Here is a 26,341-nt window from a genome sequence, read left to right as displayed (position 1 = left end):
TAACATATAAGCTATCCTAATCTTTCCAAACAATTATTAATTGGCAGCTATTTAGATTTGGGTAAGTTTGTGGCATAAAAATGGAAGTGGGTTTGTTACTTCCACTCCCAAGAATCAGGAGCCCATAAAGTTATGATTCAGAAAGGAGCAGTCCCCTGCTTTGTAAAACTCATGCTGAAGACAAAAGAAAAAGACTAAACATTTCCAAAACACCAAATACAACGAGAAACTCTTTTGTCAAAAGAAAGCTGTCACATATACCAGGGAAAATCAGTGGGAGCTTTTGGATGAAGCCTGAACCTCTCTAAGAACCCTAATGATATGGACCTATGAACTCTAATGATACAAACCCTAGATGATATGGAAACCAGTTAATTAGCAAGTGAAAACTGAAGACAAGTTACAATTCAACGCAGGTCCTGGGGAAGTGAAGACCACGGGGATGCCAGAACAATCCCCATGCCAGAGGTGTATGTAACACACACTAACATGAGTGACAGTGAGGAATGACTGACCCTGGGTTTGTACCTGGCTTGCAGTGCAGGCAGCAGTCATCCTTCACCTCAACAGCTAGGCTGCCAGGCGGGCAGGGTGGGCAGGAATGCTGGAAGCAGGTCACCTCTGCGTCCCGACATTCACATTCTCTGCACGGCCCTTCTGCCCATTTCTCTCCATTCTGCATAAGAAAAGTACAACAGTCAGCATCAACAGGGAAGCAAAGCCTTTGCACAAAGTGTTTGTACATGTATGGAACTCCCTGGGTGAACTGCAAGGCTACCAGTAGCAAATTAAACATTTCTGGGGCTGTTTCAGCACTGAGGCCTGCCAACATAGGACTGTGCTTCTGTGCTGTTAACTCTCCTGACCTCTTTGCCTTTCCAGAGTAAGGCAGCCCACAAAGTGCCTGCTGAGTCGTCCTTGGCCCATGAAAACATGAGCACATTCAACCTCAGCACTCCCCCTAAAGCATGGTGTTTTCCAGCTAGTACTATGTCCTTTCGTCTTCTTCACCTCCCTTAATTTTCACAGGATCACAGTCTGGTTTGGACTGGAAAGGACCTTAAAGCTCAGCCACTTCCAATCCCCCGCACTGGGCAGCGACACCTTCCACTAGAGCAGGTTGCTTCAAGCCCTGTCCAACCTGGCTTTGAACACTGCCAGGGGTGGGGCAGTCACAGCTTCTCTGGGCAACCTGTGTCAGGGCCTCATAATCCTCACAGCAAAAGAACTTCTTTGTAATGCCTAGTATAAATCTCCCCTGAGTCAGTTTAAAGCCATTACCCTTTCTGCTGTCTCCATATCAGAGGTGCTCTAGCCCCTGGAGTATCTTCATGGCCTCCTCTGGACTCGTCCTTTCTAACCCTCAAAGCATTTTATTTTCTCTCCTCCTCCCTTCTGTTGCCCTGTTTTCTACCACTAAGGACTTGCCCACATATCACAGAGATGAAGAAGTATCACCAGCTTGCTTCAAAACTACTCATTGCACCTAACATGTGTCTACTTTTACTACTCGTTGGAGAGAAGAGGCCTTCCACTTCCTATTCCCTCCTGTGATGTGCATCCCTGGGTTTGCTCAGAGGCCAACAAAGCTCTGTGGATGAGGCTCTGCTGGCACCACATGAAGAAGTCAAAAGGCAGAAAAGAGACAGCAAACATTTTTAAATGTCCGTGAAGCTTTTGTGCCAGTTCCTCTCTTAAAAGGGATAAAGCACAAACTGGAATAAACACCTTAATATGTTTTACCTCACTTGGGTCAGAGAAAGAGATCTGAGGAAAGAAAGGGAAGTATTAGCTTTAAAAAGGGAGTATTAAACTTCCCATTATCTCACATGTGTTGGCAAACAGCAGCTATGAGCTCCAGCCTTCACCTGTCCGAGCAATGAAAAGACCATTCCTAGTACATTTAAACCAAGATAATTAATGTTTTCTTTGTATTTAACTACAAAATGAAAGTTCTTTGACAATATTAATAAAGTACTGAGTAAAGTAAAAATTATGATCAGTGGGATACATAGCAGAAAGCTATGCATTGCCCCAGCTCTGCAGCCTCTAGTTTATAGGATTAAAGTCAGGTGTCTTTAACTCCATGAGATGTGTAAGAAACCTGCGAGTACATATATTAAATATTAAAGGGAAATGATTGATTATACTGCACAAAGGAAAGCAAGGCAAATTTAAACTCTGCAGCAGACACACACATTGTAAACAAGCATTTTCTGTAAATTGCAAAAGTAGTCTGCAGACAGTATTAATGAATTATTTTTCTGCTACACTTGCAAATAATACCCTTCTCAGAACTGAAAAGGGAGAGCAAAACTCACTATTACATGTTCCAAAGTACCAGGATACTCACAGCTTTGGTATGTTCTTTGTAAACACAGTAACTATTACTTGAAATACATTCAGGACAGCACTTCCCATCTAAGTGAATTAATTCTTCACCCTGTAAAGAGAAAGGTTGCAGCAATTCAAATGGAATCTACATTGCCAAAAATACTGTGGAATGCAGAGGCAGAGCAGCTCTTGCTCTGGAATGCAATCTTCAGTATCTAATTTCGCCTTCTCTCCATCCTACTTCATCTCTGAAGGTACAGTTTGAAAAATGGGCCTGGTGAACATTTGCCCAACAAACCTCGGGAAAAGCCAGAGATTTCAGTGATAAGGCCATTACTTCATCCCTAAATTCAGCAGAGAAGATCACCCTTTTCCTGTGGATCACTAGGATTTCACTGGACCACTGTCAAGATTTCAACGCACAGAAGCTTACCTTTGTTTTGAATGGTCTACTTCTTGTCCCCAAGAGAATTACTAAGCACATGCTCTACTTATCCCAGATGGAAAAAGTCTGTTCTTGGTTACAACTGTACAGCTCCACAGAAACCACTTAGCTAACTTCACTTGGAAGATAAGAATTTAGCAGCAAGAGGAAGCAATGAAGTGCCCTAATTCATCACAACTTTTTGTGTCTAAGTGTAAGCTGAATATTTAGAAAAGAGGGACACTGTCCTAGAGAACAAGGACACAGCCTGAAAGAAAAAGCTTCAGTTTCCTTAGGAGCTTTTCTGGACCAGGTTCTCATACACTGTTAACATAGGCAAGATAATACATACTCAACAGAAACTGCACAGATGTTGGTGGCACACTCACCAGTTTTTGCCTGTGAATTACTTTAGGCATAGGTAAGGCAATAACAGCACCAGCCACCATTAGTTTTATCAAGGCAGAACAACTAAGCCAGGCCACACTCTGGCAACCCTCATACATTTCTGAGCATGATTAAGAGAGGAGAAACCGTGTGGTTCTTAGTCACTGAGGACCACACACAGCCTGTATCTCTGCCAGTTCAATGCATTTTGCTCTTCAATCATTACTTCAAAATACTATTGGCAGTGGTTGGATCTTGTGTTACTACTATGTACTGTAAACTCTCCCATCCCCAACCCTGCTCACTTCCCCACCCACATACATAAACACACTACAGAAAACCTGAGAACCAGGATTGTTCATTATATTCCAGGCTGAGAACATCGAAAGGCACTGACGGGCTGGGAGACAGAAGAGAGAAAAAAGATGTTCTGTGCAACCTCCTTCAAACACATACACACCTCAAACACATCTATAGGCATTACCCATAACTCTCAACTAGCTCCATTTCTTTCAAATACCAGAAACACATTTGCAGCTCGCTGGCTGTCTGGTAGTCACGCAGCACCCTGCAAGCTCTGTCCTTCCCAGAGCTGGCAGGCTGGCAGCAGAAGTATTTCATCACCAGCCTACTCAGGTAGGCTGCAGCATCCTCTGCTAGCACCCATAACCCATCTTCCTCTGAACATCCTCAAGGGTGCGCTTACTCAGCTGGGGTGCTGGCAAGTGCTCCAGCAGGATTCTTTGATGCTCTGTTTTGAGTGGATCTGGTTGAGTGCATCCACTTCAAGATCCAGGGCTAACCCAGCCTGCCACATTACTTGTACTCCCAGCTCATCAGTAACCTGCTGAAAATGGCTTTTTGAAGATTAGTCAGAATCACCACAGACACTTTCATTTGGCAGCTGCTGCACAGGTTTGTTTGAAAGGATTTATAAGCTAAACCTCTATGCTCAAGTAACGCTGCTCTACTATGTCAAGCTGTCTAGGATTTGCAGTTCATATTTGTGGCCTCATTACACTTTAAATAGGATGATGTGACCAGAAAATTAAGAGTGCCTTAATGAAGAGATGAATCCAAATGCTCCTAGCTTCACATCAGCTCTGATTTATTTATGAGGGTAAAACTCAGACCTACAACTCAAAAAGGACAAAGCAAAGGAAAAAGGAAATATTTAATTTGCTTTTTGAGTAAATATTTTCTTGTAATTAATTAATTAATGTGCCCCTTGCATTACTGAGGTGAACTATGATTGGTCATGACTTGAAGAAGCAAGAGAAGCCATGCAGAATAATGAATCCTTGGGAAAATATCCTCTATCAGGTGGGACCGTAACTCTTGTCTACAACAAAGACACTGTCTTCCTCCTTCTTCCTCTGTTTCATTCAATTCAAAATTGCAGCGGTTCATTCTCTGACAAATAATATCACCTTTTTAGATGCTCAGGCTTTAAATGGGTGGTTTCCTTTGAGAACCTAGTTTGAAAAATTGCTGCACACCTCTCAACCCCCCCGGCCCCCAACTTTGAACCCTACATGTTAACATCTCCAGCTATTCTTCCGTAAAATATCCCTGACTTTCCTGAATAATGGATTCTTTGTCCGTACCTAAGATATAAGCATGAATATTAAATAATTCTCCCTACTGAGCCATGACAGCATGCCATCATCATTAGTGTAAATGATCCAATTTACAGCCATAAGCATGCAGGAAGCTGAGTGAAACAGATGCAAGTGCACAAGATTTTATGACAGCCATGACTTTCCACTCAGCAAAATCTCCCCAAGCAGTTTAAGGTCAGATGATTGTCAGCAGTACTACACCAGTGACAAGAGTTTGGGTCCCACACTCGGTGCGTTTTTGCTATTTAAAGGCACGTTCTCAGATGTAGAAGGATACACTTTTATTCCCAGATACATTTTCTCTGTGTGATCATCATCTGGATGACCCCATGCGTGGATTCTCACTTTTTTGAATGCTCATTAAAACAATCTAGTCCAGTGAATCCACTATGTCCAGAGTTTGGCTGGACTTCAGACACAACACAAGGGTGTTGCTACTCAAGATTTAACATACAGGCAGAGTCACCAGCAAAGCATTAGACACTGAGAGGGAAAACTCAGGAGGCTACAATTCCTTCCCTTCTCTTCACTGACACTGTGGAGTAATAGGTGTAAAGCAGGTATTAGCCTACCAATTAAAACAGATGCAGTGACAAACAACACAATTCTTATCCCACTGCTAAAAGGCAATTCACAACATATTTATGTGTCTATGTGAAGCATTCAACCCTATATAATGCATTTTGCACATCCACTTTAGAGCAAATATAACCTAACCTGAGGAAGGCTGTGGGTGGTTAGTTTTGGAGTAAACAGCACTGGGAATAGAATAGCTTTGCTTCCATGCCAAGAATGGTATGGAAAAAATGGAGGAAAGTGGAACACTGACTTCCATATCCAGACACCTTACTGAAGCCCACTGTAGCATACAGAATGGAGAAAAAAGGAACATTTCTTGAGCTTTTAACTATCTCTGACCTCTATGTTTCTCCCCAGCTCCTGGTAAAGACAGCGGTCACTGAAACTTCTGGGTGTCCGACCCTCCATTATAGCAGTCAGGCAACAGTGGAGGAAGGAATCCAAGTTAAATTTAGTCACTGATTTACACTGGCTTGCTTCACAAAACAAGCCTGCTATGAAGTCAGACTTGCAGAGGAAATAAAAAGTTTCCTCTCCTTTCCCGAGAACCGTTTTCAAGGTAAATTGCACTAAACAAGCCCCAAAATGTCAGCTGAGAAAAAAGAAAAGAGGAAAGTAATCACAAGACTTGAGAGATCCATCTTGAAACGAGAAAGCCTTTCTTACCTTGGCACACTCCACTTTGGCACACTCTGCTACCTGGCAAGTGACTTGCCCTTCATCACACATGCAGAAGTCGCAGTGAGTACTATTCCACACCTCACCATGGTACCTGGGAGTGTCCTCATACAAGCAGTTTCCCCTGGAAGGCACACACTCCTCACAGCACTTCCCAGGATGCTGCACCTTGTCTTCCCCCTACAAAACATCAGCAAGCATTGAGCAGGACTGCCTGAACCTGTTGGCACAGGCACAGTGATATGTGCCAGCAGGGTATCAGATGTGAATGATTTTTAACTACCTTCTCACAGGTAACAGAGTCACAGGTCTTGCTCAGACATCTGACTTCCCCCCTGTGACAAGCACATGCAGTGCAGGCATTTTTTTCCCACTGTTCACCATGCTGTTCAAAAAGAACATATATGAAGAGTGTTAAACACTTTTTAAATCATAGAATCATAACCAAATTCTTTCCAGAAATCCATGCTACTGGTGGAATATGATGGCTCCTTCTGCATGTCTGTATCAGATAATAAACTCTTCTTAAATGCTTAACTCTACATGATCAGCAAACAGGAAGAGGGAGATGTCCCTGTGATGTGTGTTTCTCATCAACTTCAAGCTACTGACATTGGTGAGGCCTATTAAATCCTAATAATTACTATTATTAGCAAAAGATAATTACTAACAGAGTATCCCATAAACATAATCATTAAATAATGCATTAAATTAATTCCAGATGATACAATGAAAGCTATAAATACTTTGATCTTCACCAGTGCTTTCTGCTTTCCTCCTTCAAAAAAGTGTGAAAAGAAAGTGCCTAATCTGCTTCACCTTGCAAACTTCCTTTCTGCTTGCCAGCAAATTTTTATCTAGTCCTAATTTCTTTCAACTCTTCTGGCTTCCCAGGAAATAAAAAAAGCAACGGTTGTACTAAGCTATCAGTGCTGGCAGAAAGTCAGATGCTGGGGGGAAGGGAAAGAGAGATGTGCCAGAACTTGTGAACAGCTGCCTTTTGGTGTGGTTTGTCAAGCGTTACCTGGTACACTCTTCCTGACACTGAGCAGGGCTTTGGAAGACATTCCGGGCAGCATTTTCCAGGAGGTGTAACCATAACTTCATCCTAAACAGAAAGCATGAGAGACAAGTAAAGTAAGAGCATGAACAGTTAACATGGGGCTCAGCATCACTGCCTGGAATTCCAGGGGTGTGGTCTCTCTGTGATAACCCACAGTCACTCAAGGTTTCATTTTTGCTCCAGTATCTGGGGCAGTCTTCAGAGCATAAGACCAGTGTAGAAAACTAAAGACACTTCCTTCATCTCATTTTCTGGGCCCCTTTGGATGGCAGCTGAGGTCCAAATACATAGATAGGTATATAGGTGCAGATAAAGACGCACACAGAAGATAAAGTACTTATATTCAGGTATGCAGATATACAGAGGGGGGAAAAAGTCTATATAAGGCTATGTAGAGAAGCATACTAAAGCATGAGATGGAAAAGATTTATTTTCCTGGTACTGCCCCATTTTGAGGCTTTGAACATGTGATTTACACTCAGGCTTTTGCACTGTTTTAGTTAAATACATACAGCACAACTGTCTGTACAGGTGATAAATTATGCTTAAAACTGAATTATCCTAATCTAAACTTTTCCATGACTGGTTTAAATCACACTGGAGTAAGCTGGCACTTCACATCAATATAACAGCTCCTGTGCACCTCAACTCTACCCATCCAAAAGGCATCTGCAATTCCCCTGCTACAATTCAATGTACATCCAGTGACTTGGAATACTTCTGTTCACCAGCACCTCCCTGCAACCACATCAGGATGACCACATCAGAAGACTTACTTGTAGTGTAAGGCTGGTAGTGTAGAAATGCCAAGCACTATTATCTGCTTTGTTAGCTTTCAAAGAAAGAATGGAAGACTTCATATAAAAGTTACCAAGGATAACTTTTAAGCAGACCTAAAAGAACTCTTTCATAGATTTTGGTGGAATATGTGGTGGGACATTCAGGTGCACTCCTGCATGCAACATGCATTTTTGAAGTTCCTCTCCCTCAACACCCAGGGAAGGGCACAGTTACCTGAAAGATGGACAACTGGGATAATTTATGTATTGGCTTTTGACAGGGAGTGAAGAATGAAGAAAGTAACAGAGACATAGGCACAAGAAAGAAAATGTTAGGTATGATTGAGAGCACATCCTGCTAATGTCCCTTACACCAGGCACCTGAGTAGGCAATACCTTGAACACCATCAAAATCGGCTTTCTTCTGCATTAACTTGGATGCTCTCAGCAGGTTATTCTCAGATACATCACAGCACCAACACAGTTGTTTCTGTTTCCACAAATTAAATCCTAATGATTAGCTGATTAAACATTAGTGCAATCAGTCAGCAGGTAATAGCAGTCCATTTGGAGTGGGAAAGAGGGAAATCTAATGCAAGCATAAATTTGTTTTAACGCACAGTACTTAGTAAATCTAACTGAGTATCTCAGGACAAAGCAAAACACGATTAGCATGCACAGAAACAGGTGTGTTAATGGCACAAACATCTGGCCCAGTAGTAAAAAGCTGCATAAGCATCAATAGGGAAAAAAGAAGTTTATGACTACTGCTTTTGGCTAGTGCTACAGGGAAGTGTGCAAGCATTTCAAGGGAGCTTCTGCAATCATCGATGGAGCATGGTAGTAGATTAAAAAAAAAGCTGTTTTAGGCACCCCCTAAAACATCAAGTCAAGGTCAGAAAGAAGAATTTCCAGGGAGCCAGTTCCTGCACTTCCTTGGCACAGCATGCTGTTGTAAAAGATTACACCAAGGTGCCCAAGACAACTGGTACAATGGGCCCAATGAAAAGAAATCCAAAAAAAGCACAGTCATGCCCTTAAGCATTTGCAATATAATAACAAGAATTAAAAAGCTGAGTCACTTGTATAAAGTGTGAAGTACTGTCTATAATCTTGTGGTATTTTGGTTGGGCTGATCATTGCATAAGTGCCAAGAACTCATATGTCCACAGCAAAAACACCAGAGACAGAAATGTCCCAATTCTCTCACCTGGACTAAAACCGTGACTCATTGCTTGAGCTTGCCTGACTTATCTGACTGGTTTGGTCGATTTCTGAACACAAGCACACATAAGAAATAGTGCTATTTCAGCTGAAGTTGTTTTGTATTTCTGAACTCTTGGAAGTCAGAAGGGGAATTTCATCTGCATTTGATTGCTTTCAACTGTATTTCTAGAGTTCCTATTTTAAAAAAACTAAGTCCTGCAAATCAAACTTTCAGCTGCAAACCAAACACTGAAATTTGTGAAGATAAAACCCCACCAAAATATCTTTTCATTACTTCCCTCTTAGAAATAAAAAAAAAATCTGATCAACCCTACATTATTTTTTTAGTATAAAACATAGAAGCAGTTTTTTTAGACAGTATTGTGCTTAATTAGCCAGCAATGATGAGAGTAATCAATGTGAATAAAATGGTGAAGAAAGAAGATAGTAGAGAAGAGACAGCCTGCATAGAACCATACAATAGTTAGGGTTGGAAAGGACTTTAAAATCATCTAGTTCCAACCCCCCTGCCATGGGCAGGGACACCTCACACTAAACCATCTCACCCAAGGCTATGTCCTCCCTGGCCTTGAACACCACCAGGGATGGAGCATTCACAACTTCCTTGGGCAACCCATTCCAGTGCCTCACCACCCTAACAGGAAAAAAATTTTCTCCTTATATCCAATCTAAACTTCCCCTGATTAAGTTTTAACCTGTTACCCCTTGTCCTATCACTACAGTCTCTAATGAAGAGTCCCTCCCCAGCATCCCTATAGGCCCCCTTCAGATACTGGAAGGCTGCTATAAGGTCTCCACACAGCCTTCTCTTCTTCAGGCTGAACAGCCCCAACTTCCTCAGCCTGTCTTCATATGGGAGGTGCTCCAGTCCCCTGATCATCCTCGTGGCCCTCCTCTGGACTTGTTCCAACAGTTCCATGTCCTTTTTATGTTGAGGACACCAGAACTGCACACAATACTCCAGGTGAGGTCTCACGAGAGCAGAGTAGAGGGGCAGGATCACCTCCTTTGACCTGCTGGTCACGCTCCTTTTTGATGCTGCCCAGGATACGGTTGGCTTTCTGGGCTGCAAGCACACACTTCCTGCTCATATTCATTTTCTCATCAACCAACACCCCCAAGTCCTTCTCCGCAGGGCTGCTCTGAATCTCTTCTTTGCCCAACCTGTAGCTGTGCCTGGGATTGCTCTGACCCAGGTGTAGGACCTTGCACTTGGCATGGTTAAACTCTGTAAGTTGGCATCAGCCCACTTCACAAGTGTGTCGAGGTCCCTCTGGATGGCATTCCTTCCCTCCAGCGTATCAACTGATCCACACAGCTCGGTGTCATCGGCAGACTTGCTGAGGGCACACTCAATCCCACTGTCCATGTCACAACAAAGATGTTAAACAAGACCGGTCCCGACACCGATCCCTGAGGGACACCACTCGTTACTGGTCTCCAGCTGGACATTGAGCCATTGACCACAACTCTTTGCATGCGGCCATGCAGCCAGTTTTTTATCCACTGAGCGGTCCATCCATCAAATGCATATGTATATCGATAGGCTTAACTGTCACTCCACATCATTTCCACACATCAAAGCTCCCTTTTCCAAATCGCCTGCTCGTCACACAGAAGATTTGCCTACTAATTTGTACATCTGCATGAGAAATGGCCCTGGCCAAGGGAAAGTGGACAGCAATGTGTAAGGTCCCCAGCAGGCTGATGGGTCCTGACCTTACTGCACAGTAGAGCCTGGCAGGAAGCTGTAAAGCACCGAGTCACACCGTCCCTGCAGATGCATTTGGAGCACCGACCAAGGTGCCAGTCCTCCCCATCCTGGAACAAGTGTCCATCAAAGGAGCAAGGCTCTAGGAGATAGGAAAACAAAATGTAATTTTCTTTTCCAATGCCCTTTAAGCCCTTTCTGTCATCCATAACCAAGACACTTATTTTGTGCATCTCAGAATTCAAAACTTTGGTTTATCAAAGCAGGTAATGACAGTAACAGTTCCACCAGTTTTAAAGGGCTGTAGCTGTGGGAGCTAAGAGCTCTGGATGAACTTCTCCCACTGGGCTTCTATGAGAAAAGATATCCAACAGCTTAGGCATTTTTGGAACTTGCAATCGAAGTCCCTCTGTACACATGAAATATCTGCATTTTTTTCCCAGATTTTAATCTCCAAAATAAGGATTTATTAGGTACATCTGCTCACTGCTTAAAGCTTACCACTTCCTCTTGGCCTATGGAGGAAGCTGTTAAAAATGTAAACATGTTAGCAGGACAGAAAGAGAATTAAGGGACACACCTGACACTAGTGTCCTCCCAACAGAACTGACAAGAAAAGATTTCCAGATTTGGGACTAAAAAGAGATTTCCAGTGGCCTACTTGGATCAATGAAGCCAGAAAATACTCACCTCCACGTCCCACACATCTAGGACAGCAGGATCCCTGAGGAGTGTATTGCAGTTCCCCTGGTCCACACATGAGGGCTGGGCAGGGTGGAGGAGTGCAGCTCACCTTCCCGTGAGCACAGGAGCACCGGACACATCCAGAGCTGGCCCACTCTGTGCCATGCTGCAGTGCACAACACAACCAAAGGCACAGAAAACACAGTGTGAATCCAGCTGCTGATGAGACCTGTAAATAGATCTGCTCCCCTTCAAGCCCTACATTAATATTAAATTTACTCTTTTGCAGGCCCTGCCAATCTTGGCACATTGTAGCCCTTACTCCTGGCTGCAACACTGGGGCTAAAAATAAGTTAATACTGTCAAAGTAGTAAACCTGGAGATCAGCCTTATTTTCCTTCCTGTTGCAAAGTGTCATCCAGCAACAACCCACTGCAAAACATCCAGGCTAATGGATACGACCCCTTTTCATTACAGCTTCTGCAGGGCAAATTGTACATTTATAGACATGTTTTCTTTAGAGAAATAGTCAACGTGCCACATAAAACACATCTCACCACAGTGCTCACCCCGCATACTTAATACACTCTACTGTGAGTAAAACCTCATTAGATTTGCTTATTCATTAATGCAGAAACAAGTATCTCTACCCTGAGGCTGGATGAGGAAAAACTGGCCTCAACAAGAAACATGTCGGAGCATTGCAACACTCTCCAACAAATAGAGGATGTTAATTTTCAGAAAACATGCAATACTGAATTAGGCAGGGAGTAAAAAAGCTCTTGCCATATAGAGAATACAGATTTTCTTCTATGGAGCTACTGCTTGGTGCCAGTGTTGCTAGCCAGATACATGCAGAATGATGGTCAAGTCATAAGGCATTACAGTGGCTCAGTGACAAATCTTTCCTTGAAGAAGTTTGCTCCAACCATCAATACAAGACTTTGCACTAACAAAAAACCCTGTTTAATGACCACCTCAGAGTGGAATTGGTGTGTTACAGATAACCACAGGTACAAACATGTCTCTAATCCCTGTGGCGATACACACTTATTCACCTGACTTGTGTCCTAAGACCAGGCTTAAAGACAGATGAAAGACAAAAACTGCAGCAAGAGTACAACACAGCAAAATGCAGCAACAGCAACAACAAGAAATGTATTGTAATATACTAACTAAATATTATTATATTTATATAATATAAAGAAATATGAGAATATATATTATATATAGAAATATGAGAAGAGGATGAATGTAGGGACAGTAGTGACAGGACAAGGGGCAATGGGTTCAAACTTAAAACAGGGGAGATTCAGATTAGATATGAGGAAGAAATGTTTCCCTGTGAGGGAGGTGAGGCCCTGGCAAAGGCTGCCCAGAGAAGCTGTGGCTGCCCCACCCCTGGCAGTGTTAGATGTCAGGCTGGACAGGGCTTGGAGCAACCTGCTCTAGTGGAAGGTGTCCCTGCCCATGGAAGGGGGTTGGAACTGGATGAGCTTAGGGTCCTTTCTAACCCTGACCATTCTATGATTCTATGTGCTACCCCTACTATTCCAGTCTTTGTCTAGCTCCTAACATACTGGTCATGCCTCATGCTGAAACAGAGGGTGACAACATCCATCTCAGGTGTACAGCAGCAGGTCCAGATATTCAAACGTATCTGGGCATTTTAGCATATTTCTTAAGATTTGTACTTGACTTGCCTCTTTGTCAAACAGAAAAGTCTGTAAGAGACCAGGCACAGAACTTGGGTTCACCGTTAAGACATTTTTCTACATTTACCTATTGTTTTCTGTGATTCATTAACTACTACCCATGAATCTTTATTTTTTTCTCATCTGTAGACACTTACTGTTTTGGCCTTTCAGCACCACTGGGTGAAACCGCAACCTGCTTCTTGAATAATTAAGGATTACAAAATACATAACCCAGGTCGCACAACAACAATCAATCTCTCCCAGCATAGATGGCTGATGAGAGAAAAGCCTTCTTTGTGGACAGCTAATACGTCAAGTTCACTGTGCTTTGCTCCCCTACTAACATTACTATGTTGTCTCAATCATCCACAGAAACAGCAAAGCGAATGAATGAGTGGGAAACTTTCTCCCCTTAAGACAAGAGGACAGATTGCTCAGCAACACGTTCCCTTTCTGCAAAGCCTGATGACCAAACTGTTATTATATTACAAGATCTGATTGTGATAGAATATAAGCACGTCACGTAAGCATCCTTCACTGACGCGAACCAAACAGAGAGTTAAAAGCTGGGGAGGATTGCCCCTGCCAAGGAACATAACCAAGCACTCACGCTGTGGATCTGTCCTTCATGCTGGCAAAAGCCTTCAGCTCTGGAGGCACACTCAGGGCAGCACTTTTTGGAGGCTATTTGGAGCACTTCTCCCTAAGAAGAGACAAGAATCCAATAAGCACACGTGGAACAGAGACTTCAACATGAAGGTAAAGGCATGGGGCCTTACTGGACCTGGTGTTCTGTTTAGACAGTAAAAGTATGAAGTGAAATATATAATGCTGCTACACAAGATCGCTTTGTTGAGGGGTGGCATGTCAGTTTCCTGTATTTGACATTTTACCATCAAAACAAGAGGACAATTTATACCCCTAACAAGTACAATTAGGAGGTCTCCAGCTGTTCCTTCCAACCCAAACCACCCTGTGAGTTTGTGTGAAATGTCACAAGTTTTCTTTCTCTGTTGTCTAAAAGAAATAATTTGATTTTTCAAATTAAAAAAAAAAAAAAGATTTTCTTCAATACTGTGTTTTTTAAGAGGTGGGAAACAAAATGTAACATTTCATTTAACTTAAACCATTAAACCCTATTCAACTGTGATCATGCTGGGGAGAAGCTGTTCTTGGTTGTTGGCTTGTTTGGGTTCAAACAACAGAAATAATGTTTGCAAATTTCCCACCTACTCAACACATTGGGCACACACAGCGGTAGGTTCTATATACAAATGTTTAGGATGCCAATGGGGATGCTTTTTGCAGAGCCTGCCTGGTTTTGTTTGTGCTTTCTTGCTGTAAACAAGATCAGCAATATTAGCATAACTCTCATAATGAGCAAACAAGAAATAAACCATGGAGAGGGACTGTGATTTCTGCCTTTGTTCATCAGAGGTTGCTTTCTGCCTTAAGGATGACTGGATTTTTATTTTTTTTTCTGAGTTCCTTAATGATCCTTTTGAACATTTCAATGGCCAGACCTTTACGGAACTGCTAAACTCTTTTGTCTTGAAGATTACTGTCCTGGGTTCAGGTCCCCATGTCAAGGAATCACACAGATTCATTTCACACCATAAATCTATTTCCTTTTATAAGCTTTAAGGTTGCCACCTTTTCATTTATTCAATTTTTTAAGATGAACAACATCACTCATTACTGTTGTGCCGTGCCAGCACATTTTTATTTCTCTCTTCCGTAGCAGAGAACTTCCTAATATTTCAGTCTTGCTTTAATCAATACACAGTGATAATAATGGAGGAGAACCAGTAAGAATCAAAATTATTTCCTCATTAATGCTGTCATATTGGAAAACATTTTAACCTGCTTCATAAAGCCATATAATTATATCAGCAATGCCTCTTTAAAACACTAATTTTCATTGCCATCCATGCATGTTACCCCATTAATCCAGATGCTAACGCAAGACCAATTCCATGGCCAATTAGCTGTAGCCATTAATGAAGGCTCAGACAGAGAAAGATAAAACAGGAGACAACAAAAGCTCAATGGCTATCACAAGGCAGAAGAAACTGAAAGACAAACAAACTCAGCTCTGTCATTGTTCATCAGGGTGGCAAGCATCCACCTGCATACTTGAGGAAGACCCAGATCTGTCTTCAAATGTAGGGTGACTAGAAGCTGGGGTCATGCTGGGAGGTCCAAGCCCATTCAGGCACTTCCTTTGGGGACCAGACAGCCCTTGCAGCACAGGCAGCCTGAAAGCTGTTCCAACACCAAGCTTCCGTCTGTAGCATGGTGAAGGGGACAAAGGTTCACACACTGGGTTTTGCCCATGTGTTTCTTGCATAGAAGCTTGCACTGGTGAGATGTGAAAGCGTACAGGAACTGTGCCTGACCCTGGGCAGTCACACACACCCTAAGAAGAGGAGTGGGATTTCACTGTTCCCTCCTGCTCCCCCCAAATCCTGCTGTGAATTCAAAGGGAGCTGTAGGGAGGCAGCTGAGCCTAGAAGGTTGACATGGCAGCTGTCACCACAGTGTATGAAGATAAGCAGTCAGCTCACCTCTGCCACCTTCTCCCGGAAAACACCTCATGCTGAATCCTGGTTTTGTGTCCCTCTTAACACAAGAGGAGCTTTGCTTACACAGGGACTGTAAGACTAACTACCTGAACTGTTCCCACCACACCTTTACAGGTACCACAGTGTGGCAGACCCAAACACATTTTGACATACAACTATTCCAGGGGTTTAAAGCAGGCGAAGGCTTGGAACTCCAGAGTGACCTGACATTTCTCCTACCACATTGGGTCAGCTGGCATTTAAACAGTTGCAGCTGTTTACCTTCTGAAAGTCACACTGGGGATGTTTGCAAAGGGTAGGTTCACAGGTGACAATATTGCTGTGGCAACGGCACTCTTGGCAGGAATCTGGCTTCCAAATGGTGTTGTTCTGCAAATAAACAGAAGTTTTAAATGAGACCCATACAGCACAAGGCAAGTGCTATTTTACACAACAGCAAATAGCTCAATATAGACTGGAAGAGTAAAGTCTACAATGCGCCACCTTTCCCTCCTCCCACATGCTCCTCACGCACAACTTGGTGTCTTTTGTTTAGTGAGTTCAAACATGTAGTTGAAAGACAAGGCCATGCAAGGCAAATCCTAGAATCCTAGACTGATATGGTTGGAAGAGACCTTAAAGCTCATCCAGTTCCAACCCCCGGCCATGGGCAGGAACACCTTCCACTAGACCAGGTTGCTCCAAGCCCCATCCGGCCTGGCCGTGAACACTTCCAGGGATGGGGCACTCCAAAGACAAGACAAACATTAGGACGTAACCTCCAACAACTTTAGGTGTTCAGAGCATCGCTGGGAAACTTTATAATCCAGTTTGGACTGTCCAAACTTCAGCTATGGCTATGAGCACAGCTTGTGTGGAGGCAGCTACGGTAGCTTTGAGGCTAACCTGCTCCTGGGCAGCTGTGGTACCACTAGCACCCCATGAGCTGATAACAGAACGCAGGTAAATCTTGACATGACTGAACCCAAATGAGCTGTTGAATGTAACACTGAAACTTTTGAGGAAGACAAAGTCCTAGTGTCAAAAACATGATACAAACGTGCTTATTACATTAAGGGCTGTAAGATGGAAGCAAAGGTCTAAAGAGCCTTAGACTGCAATTAAACAGATTTAGTAAAAAGTGCTGAGCGCATGGCCAGGTATGAACAGGCTCTGCCTGGTCACATTAATTCCAAAACGTCATGAAGAGAACGCTGATCAAGCAGACAGTTCAACAGATTTGGGAATAGCTGTCGCCACCACTTCATCAGTGTACCCAGCTTGAACACCCACAGCTAATTGGCTAAAGAGTTTTCACCACCCCAGCTTGACCCCTTTCCATTCCTTCCATGCTGAGGTCATGATCCCACGCAACCACCCTGCACTCATAAGGCAGCTCAGACCCTGACGCTTACCAGACTTCTCCTTTCCCACCAGTTTCTCCAAGGGCTGAACAGCCACTTGGGACTCATCACTTTTGGCAGGATGCTTGGAAAACAAAGCCTTCTTTCTCTTTACTCCTGAACACTGACTTCCAGTCACCCTGATACTAAAACAGCATCAGCAGCATCCCAGAGAAGCAGCCAAGTCTGCCTGTCACCCCCCTTCCTACAAAACATCTTGCCTGCACTGTGCTCTTCCACAGTGTCACTTCACCCATGCCAAGCAACCTTTCTCTGGCAGTTTAAAGAAGCAACCAGTAACTATGTACTGAGGTATTCTGAATGATTCAATTGCCATGTTCATGTTTAATTAGCTGTTTTTAAAAGCCCACAGTTAAATCCACCAAAAGAAAATGGGGCAAGGAAGATCAGTTTCTTGCCTGAAAATCTCCTTCCCGTTAGACAACCCCTGCGCATACAGCAGGCTAAATTTATGCCACACAGGAAATTTTCCTGTGCAGTACAGACAGCTGCTACCCAAGCCATTAAGCCTCATTTTTAATGGATTTGAACAGAGACCAGACTTTGCTACTCATTTACATGATGCAGTGATTTACTCCATTAAGTCAATTTACTCAGAGTGTAAAGTACGACTTAGGCAAATTAAGATAAGATGATTCACAGTTGACTACTAGAAACATATTTAGGGCTAACTACTAAAACTGTTAAGCATAATGATAAAGCACTGAAATCTGCCTTAAAAGCCCATTAGATTGCTTAATGAGAGCAAAAATATCTTGAAAAATCTGGCCATTTGCTCAGGAACTTATGCAGAAGCTGTTATTGGGTGCTGCGGTCATGTAATAAGTTCATGCGACCTGCAAGCCAGCCAAGAAGTTCTACAAGCCAGCATGTGCAATGTGTGGGGAGAGATGGTCTTACAAGGCTTCACCTCACCTGCATAACTGAAAGAGGGCACAGGTAGGGGCTCTCTCTTTGTCCACCCATCCTGCACGCAGGGCTGACTGTAGAGGAAAAAAGGCCGGTTGCCTCCCCTGGGAAAGAAGGCTCTTTGTCAAAATGAGACAGCATACCCTACAAGGATAGAGCAAGAGTGCAAACCTGCAAGGAGGGGGATAACCAAAAATGCTGACAATTCCTTGTGCCTCTTCGCTGCTTTAGAGAAGCATTTTATTCTTATCAAACTGTGCTCGTCTCTTGTGGCAGAGTTCACGCAAAAGGAACAAACACTCCGGCACCACCAGAAATTCAAGGAGATTCTCTGTTAGTGTAATGATGATGGCAACACTAACCCCAGTAACAGTATGAGATGGCAGTAAGTGTACAGGTAAGATATCAACAAGATCAAGAGAGATGGTAATTTCTGCTCTGGTAATACAGCTGGTTCTCCTCTCACACACGCATGGCTGCGGCTCTAGAAAGGAAATCCTGACTTCATCTGATCTACAGTACGATTTACAGACTGATTTACAGTATGGTTACAGAATAAATTCAGGTTAAGTTACATGTTTAGTGAAGGAGTTAACACATTCTGCCCTCTTTAACAGAGCTTTATCATACTCAGACTCACCCAAAAGACTCTTAAAATCATGGTTAATACCTAGATCTCCAAGCACCTTTCCACTATAAAGAATGATGTTTAACTGTTTGATGGAACCATTTTATGTATCTATTGATATATTTGATATATCTATTTGATACATCCTTTGCTTGCTTGTTTCTAGCTGGAAGAAAACCTCAAAGCAGTGGGTGGCAAAGGAGAGAATCAGTGCAAGAACAATGTCAGTGGTAAAAAGAAGCCTGGATTTTAAAACTGGCAGCTCACTGCAGGGTGAGGCTGCTATCTCAGAAGACAGTCACCGGGTAAGCCTGAGCACAGGGAGCAGATGGAGTGCCTCATCACTTGGCTCTCCTAAACCTTCACCTATGGCCTCTCTTCTTCATTAAAATAAAAACTATTTCCATGATGGAATAATGGCCAAACGACTCACATGGCAAGAGGTCAGCACAGAGCCACCCTTACATTTTGAGACTTAAATGCTCAGGTTTCTGATAAGAAAACCTTCTCTTTGCCCTTCTCCCTCCCTTATTTTCTATTACAGCCTAAGCTCAAACCAGCTTTTTCTAAATCCACGTGATAATAATCTACTTGGAACATCTGCATGCATCAGTGATTTCCATTTGCCAGGTATCAGATCAAAACTGACACATCCCCACAGAGGTTTTAAGAATTCATAATCCAGTTAATAGCCAGAAAACCGCTACCTGATTTTTTGGGCATGAGAGTCTTTCACTCAGCTCACGGGTCTCGGTGTTCAGCTCTTTTGACAGTTCAACATTAAGGTTAACATTCCTGACTATGGAGCAACAGACCTAAGCTCAGATTGGAAATATAATAATTAAGTTTACTGATTTCTCTACAGAAAAGTGAAGGGTTTATTCTCTGTAATGCTACCAAATAGAGCAAAATGCAACACTCTGGCTATGAGCCACTGAAAGTGGAAGGCTATTTAACTCCTTTGAAATGGGAGGGAAAAGCAGCCCCTGTACTTCATACACATGATGGAAATCCATGAAAGAAAGTGGAATTTATTGCAGTAATTACTAGTGGTAGCATCCCTGGACACTGATACCTTTAGTATGACATCTCAAATCCAATTTAACCCGTTCCCTGTTTACATGGAAGTGCATAGCTGACAGCTGCTAATACAGGAAAGCATTGAAAGATTTACTGGTACATATTTAGAGCTCTTGTGACCTGGAGAACACCAACTATTGGTATTTTAATTATTCTTTTGGGTTTTTCCATTTCAAATGTGACTACAACTAAGGCAACCAAACACTTACAAGGACACTTTAAAGCTCCCAGGTGTTAATGTTTGAAACATAGAAGACGACTTCCTGGTATACACTTAAAGAACTGCTGTAATACCTTCCCCAAGGCACTGTATCTCAGTGGACAAATTATCTGCTACAATTTAAGCACTGAATCCCTATCCTGTTAAGGGTGTACTTTTATCAATGACAATTTAAGAAGCTTTTTCCTTATAAGTACTAATATAATTAACAGTATAAATAATGAAATGCTATGCACAGAGCACTTGGAAGATGGAAAGCACTCCTTAGGCACCAAGTAGTGCCCTTATGATTTATTAATTCTTTGGATTTCCCGACATCAAAAGAAGAAATGATTCCTAATTCAACTGCATTTTAAAACACCATGCTGCAAGGAGAAATATCTACAGTACTTGGTTGGTTTGCAGTACAGGAGCCAAGAAAGTAAGATATGCCTTTAGAGCTTGCAGGCACCCAGACACAAGGTGAAATAAAACCCAAGACACAGGAGCACAGTGCAAGAGCTTGGAGAATACTGATGAGGACTTAAGAAAAGGCAGGCAAGAGAGCAGAACTGCGTGTTAAGAATGGGTAAGAAGAGATAGAGTCAAGAAAGCAACCAACAGTAAAAGCAAATAAGGACTGAAGCAAAGAGTAAACTAAAGAGCAGCTGTGAGCACTCATGGATTGCTGTTGCCACACTGTCACATTAAACAGGACACAGAAGACCTTAATCTCTTTGACCATGACTTTTTTTGACTGGTTATCACAACTTCATATGGCTGCACCTGTTCCTCCTCTACCTCAGCAAAATACCCCACCCAACAAATCAAAAATAATCAGAGTCTGCTATTAATACATAAAAAGCCTCTGTAATTCAATCCGATGCTACTTAACTTGGGGTATCATCGCACTAGGTAACAATCCGTGCCCTATTCTGGCACAATGACTGCAGAAATAGGCAGCACACAACAGCTGTCTTGTGTCCTTCCTCCAGCCCCTTTTCCGTTTCTTACGGCCTTTGGTCAATCCATAAAGTGTCACTGGATGCTGGATTGTCCCCTGCAGCACACCAGATGTGTAAAGCCAGTCATCTGCTGGGTGGTATTGCTGCAATTACTAAGGAGGGTGAAAAGAGCAGCCTACAGCCAAAGCCTGAATGTTAGCCAGGAATCAAGCTTGATATTTTTACCATCGTGCTAAACCCAAGGCGGTTGTTATTGCTTAGCATGTACCTTACTAATTACTTTTCCTGCTTTTATAAGAAACCAGTAGCATCCAGCCCAAGCACTCCCTGAGACTTGCGCTGGGTTGGATTCACTTCCCAAGCCATCCTCGACCAGAGGCAGGTACTGGATGTCTCAGAGGAGGAACACCAGTCTGCTTTGTTGAGACTGTAGGCAGAGCCCTGAGCAATTACACTTTGGGTAACAATCACCAGCATCACCCACCGGTGGCCAAGTGAGGAGACTTGGCAGCTCAGTAACAACATTTATCATTTCCACTCCAATTAGTTGACAATACCAGGCAATAGGCAGAATAAACCCAATGTAAAGGAAGCTGAGAGAGAGCTGTGGTCCATGGGGATATTCATTAATGAAGCGATGAAGGGATGAAACTCATTCAGAGACACATAAAGAATTCCGAGTGTCCATTTGGGTTTAGATTTTATGTTTTATCTTTTGCAGTAGGGAGCTGTTGCTGCTGCTGAGTATGTTTTCAAATCTGGTATGTGCTCACATAGAATAAAAACCCCCTTGAAAATGGTCTTTTAATGGCCTTACTCCAGCATGCCCACAAGCAGAACAGCAGACCGGCTCTGTCTCTGAAACCAAATGGAAATTCAGCTCATCTCAGTGGAAACACTTCTGGCCCTGCATTCCTAGGAGTTAACAGCGCAGTTTAAGACAGCATATACAGCTTGATGAACAGCACATAACACAAACACGCTGTTTCAGGAATTGAGAACTATTTTTCCCCTTCTCCCAGCTATGGAATTAAAAAGTTAGACAAACTAAACCAAAGTACTGTTTTCACAGTTCATTAGTCTGATGCTTTTATACATTTTCTAACTGTTCAGTCTTTCACCAGTTGTACCAGCCTTGTACAACTAGAGCCTACAAATAAAACTTCCCACTAGCTCTAAGCTATTTTAGGGATGGGAAGACTATGATATTCTAAGATATTCGTAAATGACTCAGGTGCTGCTGTAAATTTTATCCTACCTTTCATACAGACACAAAAACAATCCCTGGGAAAGGGCTCAAATGAATCAAATGTGCAGAGCAAACAAGGTGGAGGAATTACAAGAGTGGTTTAAAACTGCACACACAAGCAATTCTCCTTAGCATCCAGGAAAAACATTCGGGGTCCTCCCGCTGGGTGTTTTCTCCTTTACTCAAATAAGTTCCTAACCTACCAAGTGGCAAATTTCAAACATCCTCCCCCAAAATGACTTCTGAATGAATATCAAACCCAGAGTGTCTGACTGAACAGCCGTTGAAAAGAAGGGAGGTAAGGGATTCATTTAACCTAAGTTTGATCACAGCTTTAATTATCACATTTGTTACAATATAATGGCTATCTCTGGAGCAGCAGGAGACACAATCTCCACGGTGCGATGCTTTGGTGCACGTGCAAAGTGCACAGGTGTAGCCTGTAGCACAGCTCTACCTGCCCAAGAGCACCAGGGAGGCTCTGTTCCACCTCCTGAAAATGCTGCTGCTTGTTTGAGAATTGAACCTGTGGAAGCTGCCAGGGCTTCAGCAGTCAACATCAACCAGTGAAGGCTGCACAAACGCAGGCAGCTGCTGTCAGCTGGTGTGCACAGAACCACAGCCTGAGAAACAATAAAATCAGACTTGAAATTGGCCGTTAAACTGACTTAATCCGGTGCATCTATTAGAAGGGATTCCTTGCAGAGCAATATCCCCTCTAGGAAACACTGCTGGCCTTTTGAGCTTGTATTTTTATGTTTTGTAAAGGAAAAGGTAATATCCTCTGTTGTCCCAACACAGATATGTCAAATGATGAAGTAATATCACCAGCAGTAATGAAGTAATCACCATGCGTGATTTTAAATTCGTCCTGTTGTACTGCTGAAATGAGGGCTATGTTAAGCCAAATGCTTCAATGTTAACTATATCTAGTCAGGGCAGAATGAACAAGACAGGCTAAGCCTTTTATCCTATTTCTAACAAAAAATCATCAGGCCATAAAAATCACTGCAGCTCAGGCAGCTGATTCAGCAGAGAAAGAATGTATCTTTCAGTCAAAGTCATTTGCAGTAGGCCCTGGAAGTAGTGTATCGGGTGAAACATTACTTTATTTCTGCTCCTTGAAGGAAACAATATGCTCCAAAGCAATTCTTCAAGCCCCTTTAGCAAATACATAGGTATCTCCAATTCCAAGCTGGATATTTAGGAGGTATTCTTTCAAAGTGTAAAGCAAAGAATTATGCACCTCGAACCCTACTATTGTTACTGTGGATCCAAGCAGAGTAATCTCCCATACAGCTCCCAGGAAATACAAACCTTTACGTCCTTATCTTCAATCTCAGCTCTCTATGCAGCAGCTTAATAAACTGGTTCTCTCTTTCCTTCAAAGAGGGAAAGGGACCCCTGCAAAGTCATTAATCTTTGTGAACAAAGACTTCATTACTGAACAAAAATGATTAGGAGAGGGCTGTAGAAAAAAGGGATTTTGCAGGCTGTCTTCATGTCCTCTGGTATTGTTCCAAGAGCCTCTGGTTCACTGGTAGCTACCAAGATCGAACAAAGTGGTGATTTTATGACCAAGAATATTGAAATTAATGGCAGAAAATGGTATGTAACAGCTTAGTATTTCACTTTAACATACATGTTCTGTGTTGCCTTCTGTTACAAATGATTAAATTGATTGACTTTGGCACACAAAAACTACAGTCTCAAAAACAAAATCAGGCTTAAAATATCCTGAAAAGGGCAAAGATGATATATGTATTTGTGTGATTCTTTTAAGGAAAGAGGTCTCTATGATCTTTTTTGATAGATGAAATGTAATATTAGACGCTGGTTTTAAAATGCTTTGTACCATCCATCGCCTGCTTTATTCCCTGCATTTCTCCTCCCATGTGTTAATCAGGTAATACCAAGAGGCTTTTCTTCCTGTCTGCCCCACAGAGGGAGGAATTACCCTTGAGGAGCCTTTGTTGAACCAAAACGCAGTAACTAGATTCACAGTAGCAACAGGTAACAGGCATAAAGAACACAGGCATCAATCTATTAAATAGTTCCTTTCATAAGTAATTAGAAGGAAAAAGGAAGAGGTGCTGGAAGGCAATACTGAGGTGGATGGGGATATTCCCTTGTGCTGTAAAACAGCAACTCCATCAGCAGTACATTTTTGCTTATTACTGTTTGATTTAGGGATTACATCTGTCCAGTTATTATCTGCATTATCAGCACACTTGCCTATCTGAACAGTGTGCAAAATAACTTCACATTCAACCATTTCACCTTGAAATATGCCAGCACTGACTTTCCTTTCTGTCTGACTTAAAACCAACAACAGTCTGAGTAGTGACACGTATTTTCAAAACATAAAGCCTCCCACTGTAATTCCAGATTGTAACTCCCATCAAGATGACTGCTGGACAAGAAGGGAAAACATGAACAAAGACCTTCATGTCCCTCATGCCTCCATCTGTGTACACCACAGTGAAAGCAATAATCTCCCCTAGTACATTTATTACCTAAATAAAAATTTACGTGGGCCTGTAGCTGTAGTTCAGACTGTTTCCAAGACACACACTGGGATGGTCATTATCGGGACAGATCAAGAGTGACAGCATGGGAGGAAGGAGAAGCTGTGTGCCCCATTAAGCAAAGCGGTCCTTATTATGTTCATCAGGTCACAAGTGCTCTAAAAATGACCATTTTTTTTACAGTGACAACAAAGCACAGCCCACACCAAACAAGCTGAGCAGAAATACAGCAAATTATCTCTCACTCTACAAAAAAAGGAATTCCCTGGTATGAGGTTACCCTATCTGCTTTGTGGTCTTCCTTGCCTCCACACATACCTCCATTAACAGAAGTTTTTGCTACTGAACTGAGACTCATTTCTCTGCTCAGGGAAATGTTTAATGCATTGTCTTATTCTTTCCAGATTCTTTCCCTCCTATTCATTAGTTATTCAGTTTTTATGATCTTTTCTTTCTTTATTGCACTATTAAATAACCAGGGCACAGCCTTGCACACACAACTAGCTCGAGCTGAAGAAAAGGATAAACACCACCTGGTACAGTGTCTTCCTTTGTGACATCCCAAGTAATGAGCAAGATGCCGCTTGCCCTGAGAAAAACACTGCTAAGCATCCACAAGGCAATTCTATAATGGTTAGGTTGGAATGGGCGTTGAAAGTCACCCAGTTCAACCCTCTGCCATGGGCAGGGACACCTTCCACTAGACCAGGTTGCTCCAAACCCCGTCCAACCATGCCTTGAACACTGCCAGGGATGGGGCAGCCACAACTTCTCTGGGCAACCCGTGCCAGCATCTCAACACCCTCATAAGGAAGAATTTCTTCCAAAGATCTCATCTAGATCCTCTTTCAGCTTAAAGCCTTTTATTAAAAAATCTGTTTTAAGCTAGTACTAACCAAAAGCAAAATACCTTGTTTTGTTGGAGGGCATATTCAGCAGCAGAACACACAACAGCATCGCCACAACAATCACTACAACAGCATCACTGTAACACCATGACAGGCTTGGAAGTCAACAATAGAGCTGAATATGGGAAATGGCAAAGACAAGGAGGGATGAGTGATAAATATGCCCTTGAATAACCAAGAAATAGAACTAACGTTATTGGCAATTTGCGCTTGGCTTTATGTCCATTGAGAGGACAAGATCAGGCCTAATTCTCCTTATGGTCTCCGAGTTGTAAAAGGTGGCCAAAAGGTCTACTCAAACCCACCAACTGCCTTCCCCTGTGGGCAATTGCTCCTGGGAGCAACCAGTCACCAACAGTGATCGGGATTCTTAGAAATAAACATGCAACAAACTTTGCTGTGATATGTACACTATGATGCAGTTTCAGCTTGAAATGATGACTTCTCAAGAGGACAAGAACCACCTTTTCATGCCTCAAGTGGGCAATTAGCATCACTGTACTCCACTCCAGCAGGCTACTGACGGCAAGCCCCGTATTTACTAATATTATCAATCCAACCAGAGGCAAAACCAGCAAAAAAATAACTTCAGGGCTGGAAACGGTGGTCACATGAACACAACCCCTTGCTTCTCAGGGAGGGAAGGATAAATAACAGTTGTGTAAGGCATTTAAACTCCCTCTCATGAGACAGGTAAGAGAA

At 42.6% G+C, this 26,341-nt stretch overlaps 1 protein-coding gene across 1 annotated transcript in view; it reads right to left on the bottom strand.

The window, feature by feature from the left end:
- The window catches only part of FRAS1 (Fraser extracellular matrix complex subunit 1), a 156,383-nt gene that overhangs the window by 87,978 nt on the left and 42,064 nt on the right, over positions 1 to 26,341 (bottom strand). Inside the window, exons 3-11 of the mRNA XM_062614161.1 lie at positions 16,032 to 16,139; positions 13,796 to 13,888; positions 11,495 to 11,654; positions 10,813 to 10,946; positions 7,049 to 7,132; positions 6,308 to 6,409; positions 6,013 to 6,204; positions 2,354 to 2,443; positions 529 to 676 (exon numbers count right to left, since the gene is read on the bottom strand). Coding sequence (XP_062470145.1) covers positions 529 to 676; positions 2,354 to 2,443; positions 6,013 to 6,204; positions 6,308 to 6,409; positions 7,049 to 7,132; positions 10,813 to 10,946; positions 11,495 to 11,654; positions 13,796 to 13,888; positions 16,032 to 16,139 — 1,111 coding nt within the window. The remainder of the gene's footprint in view (positions 1 to 528; positions 677 to 2,353; positions 2,444 to 6,012; positions 6,205 to 6,307; positions 6,410 to 7,048; positions 7,133 to 10,812; positions 10,947 to 11,494; positions 11,655 to 13,795; positions 13,889 to 16,031; positions 16,140 to 26,341) is intronic.

Source organism: Pezoporus occidentalis, unplaced genomic scaffold, assembly GCF_034315485.1.
Source record: "Pezoporus occidentalis ecotype Australia unplaced genomic scaffold, CSIRO_AGI_Poc_V1 ctg172, whole genome shotgun sequence".
Taxonomy (NCBI): Eukaryota; Metazoa; Chordata; class Aves; order Psittaciformes; family Psittacidae; genus Pezoporus; species Pezoporus occidentalis.
This window is presented reverse-complemented; position numbering and strand designations above follow the sequence as displayed.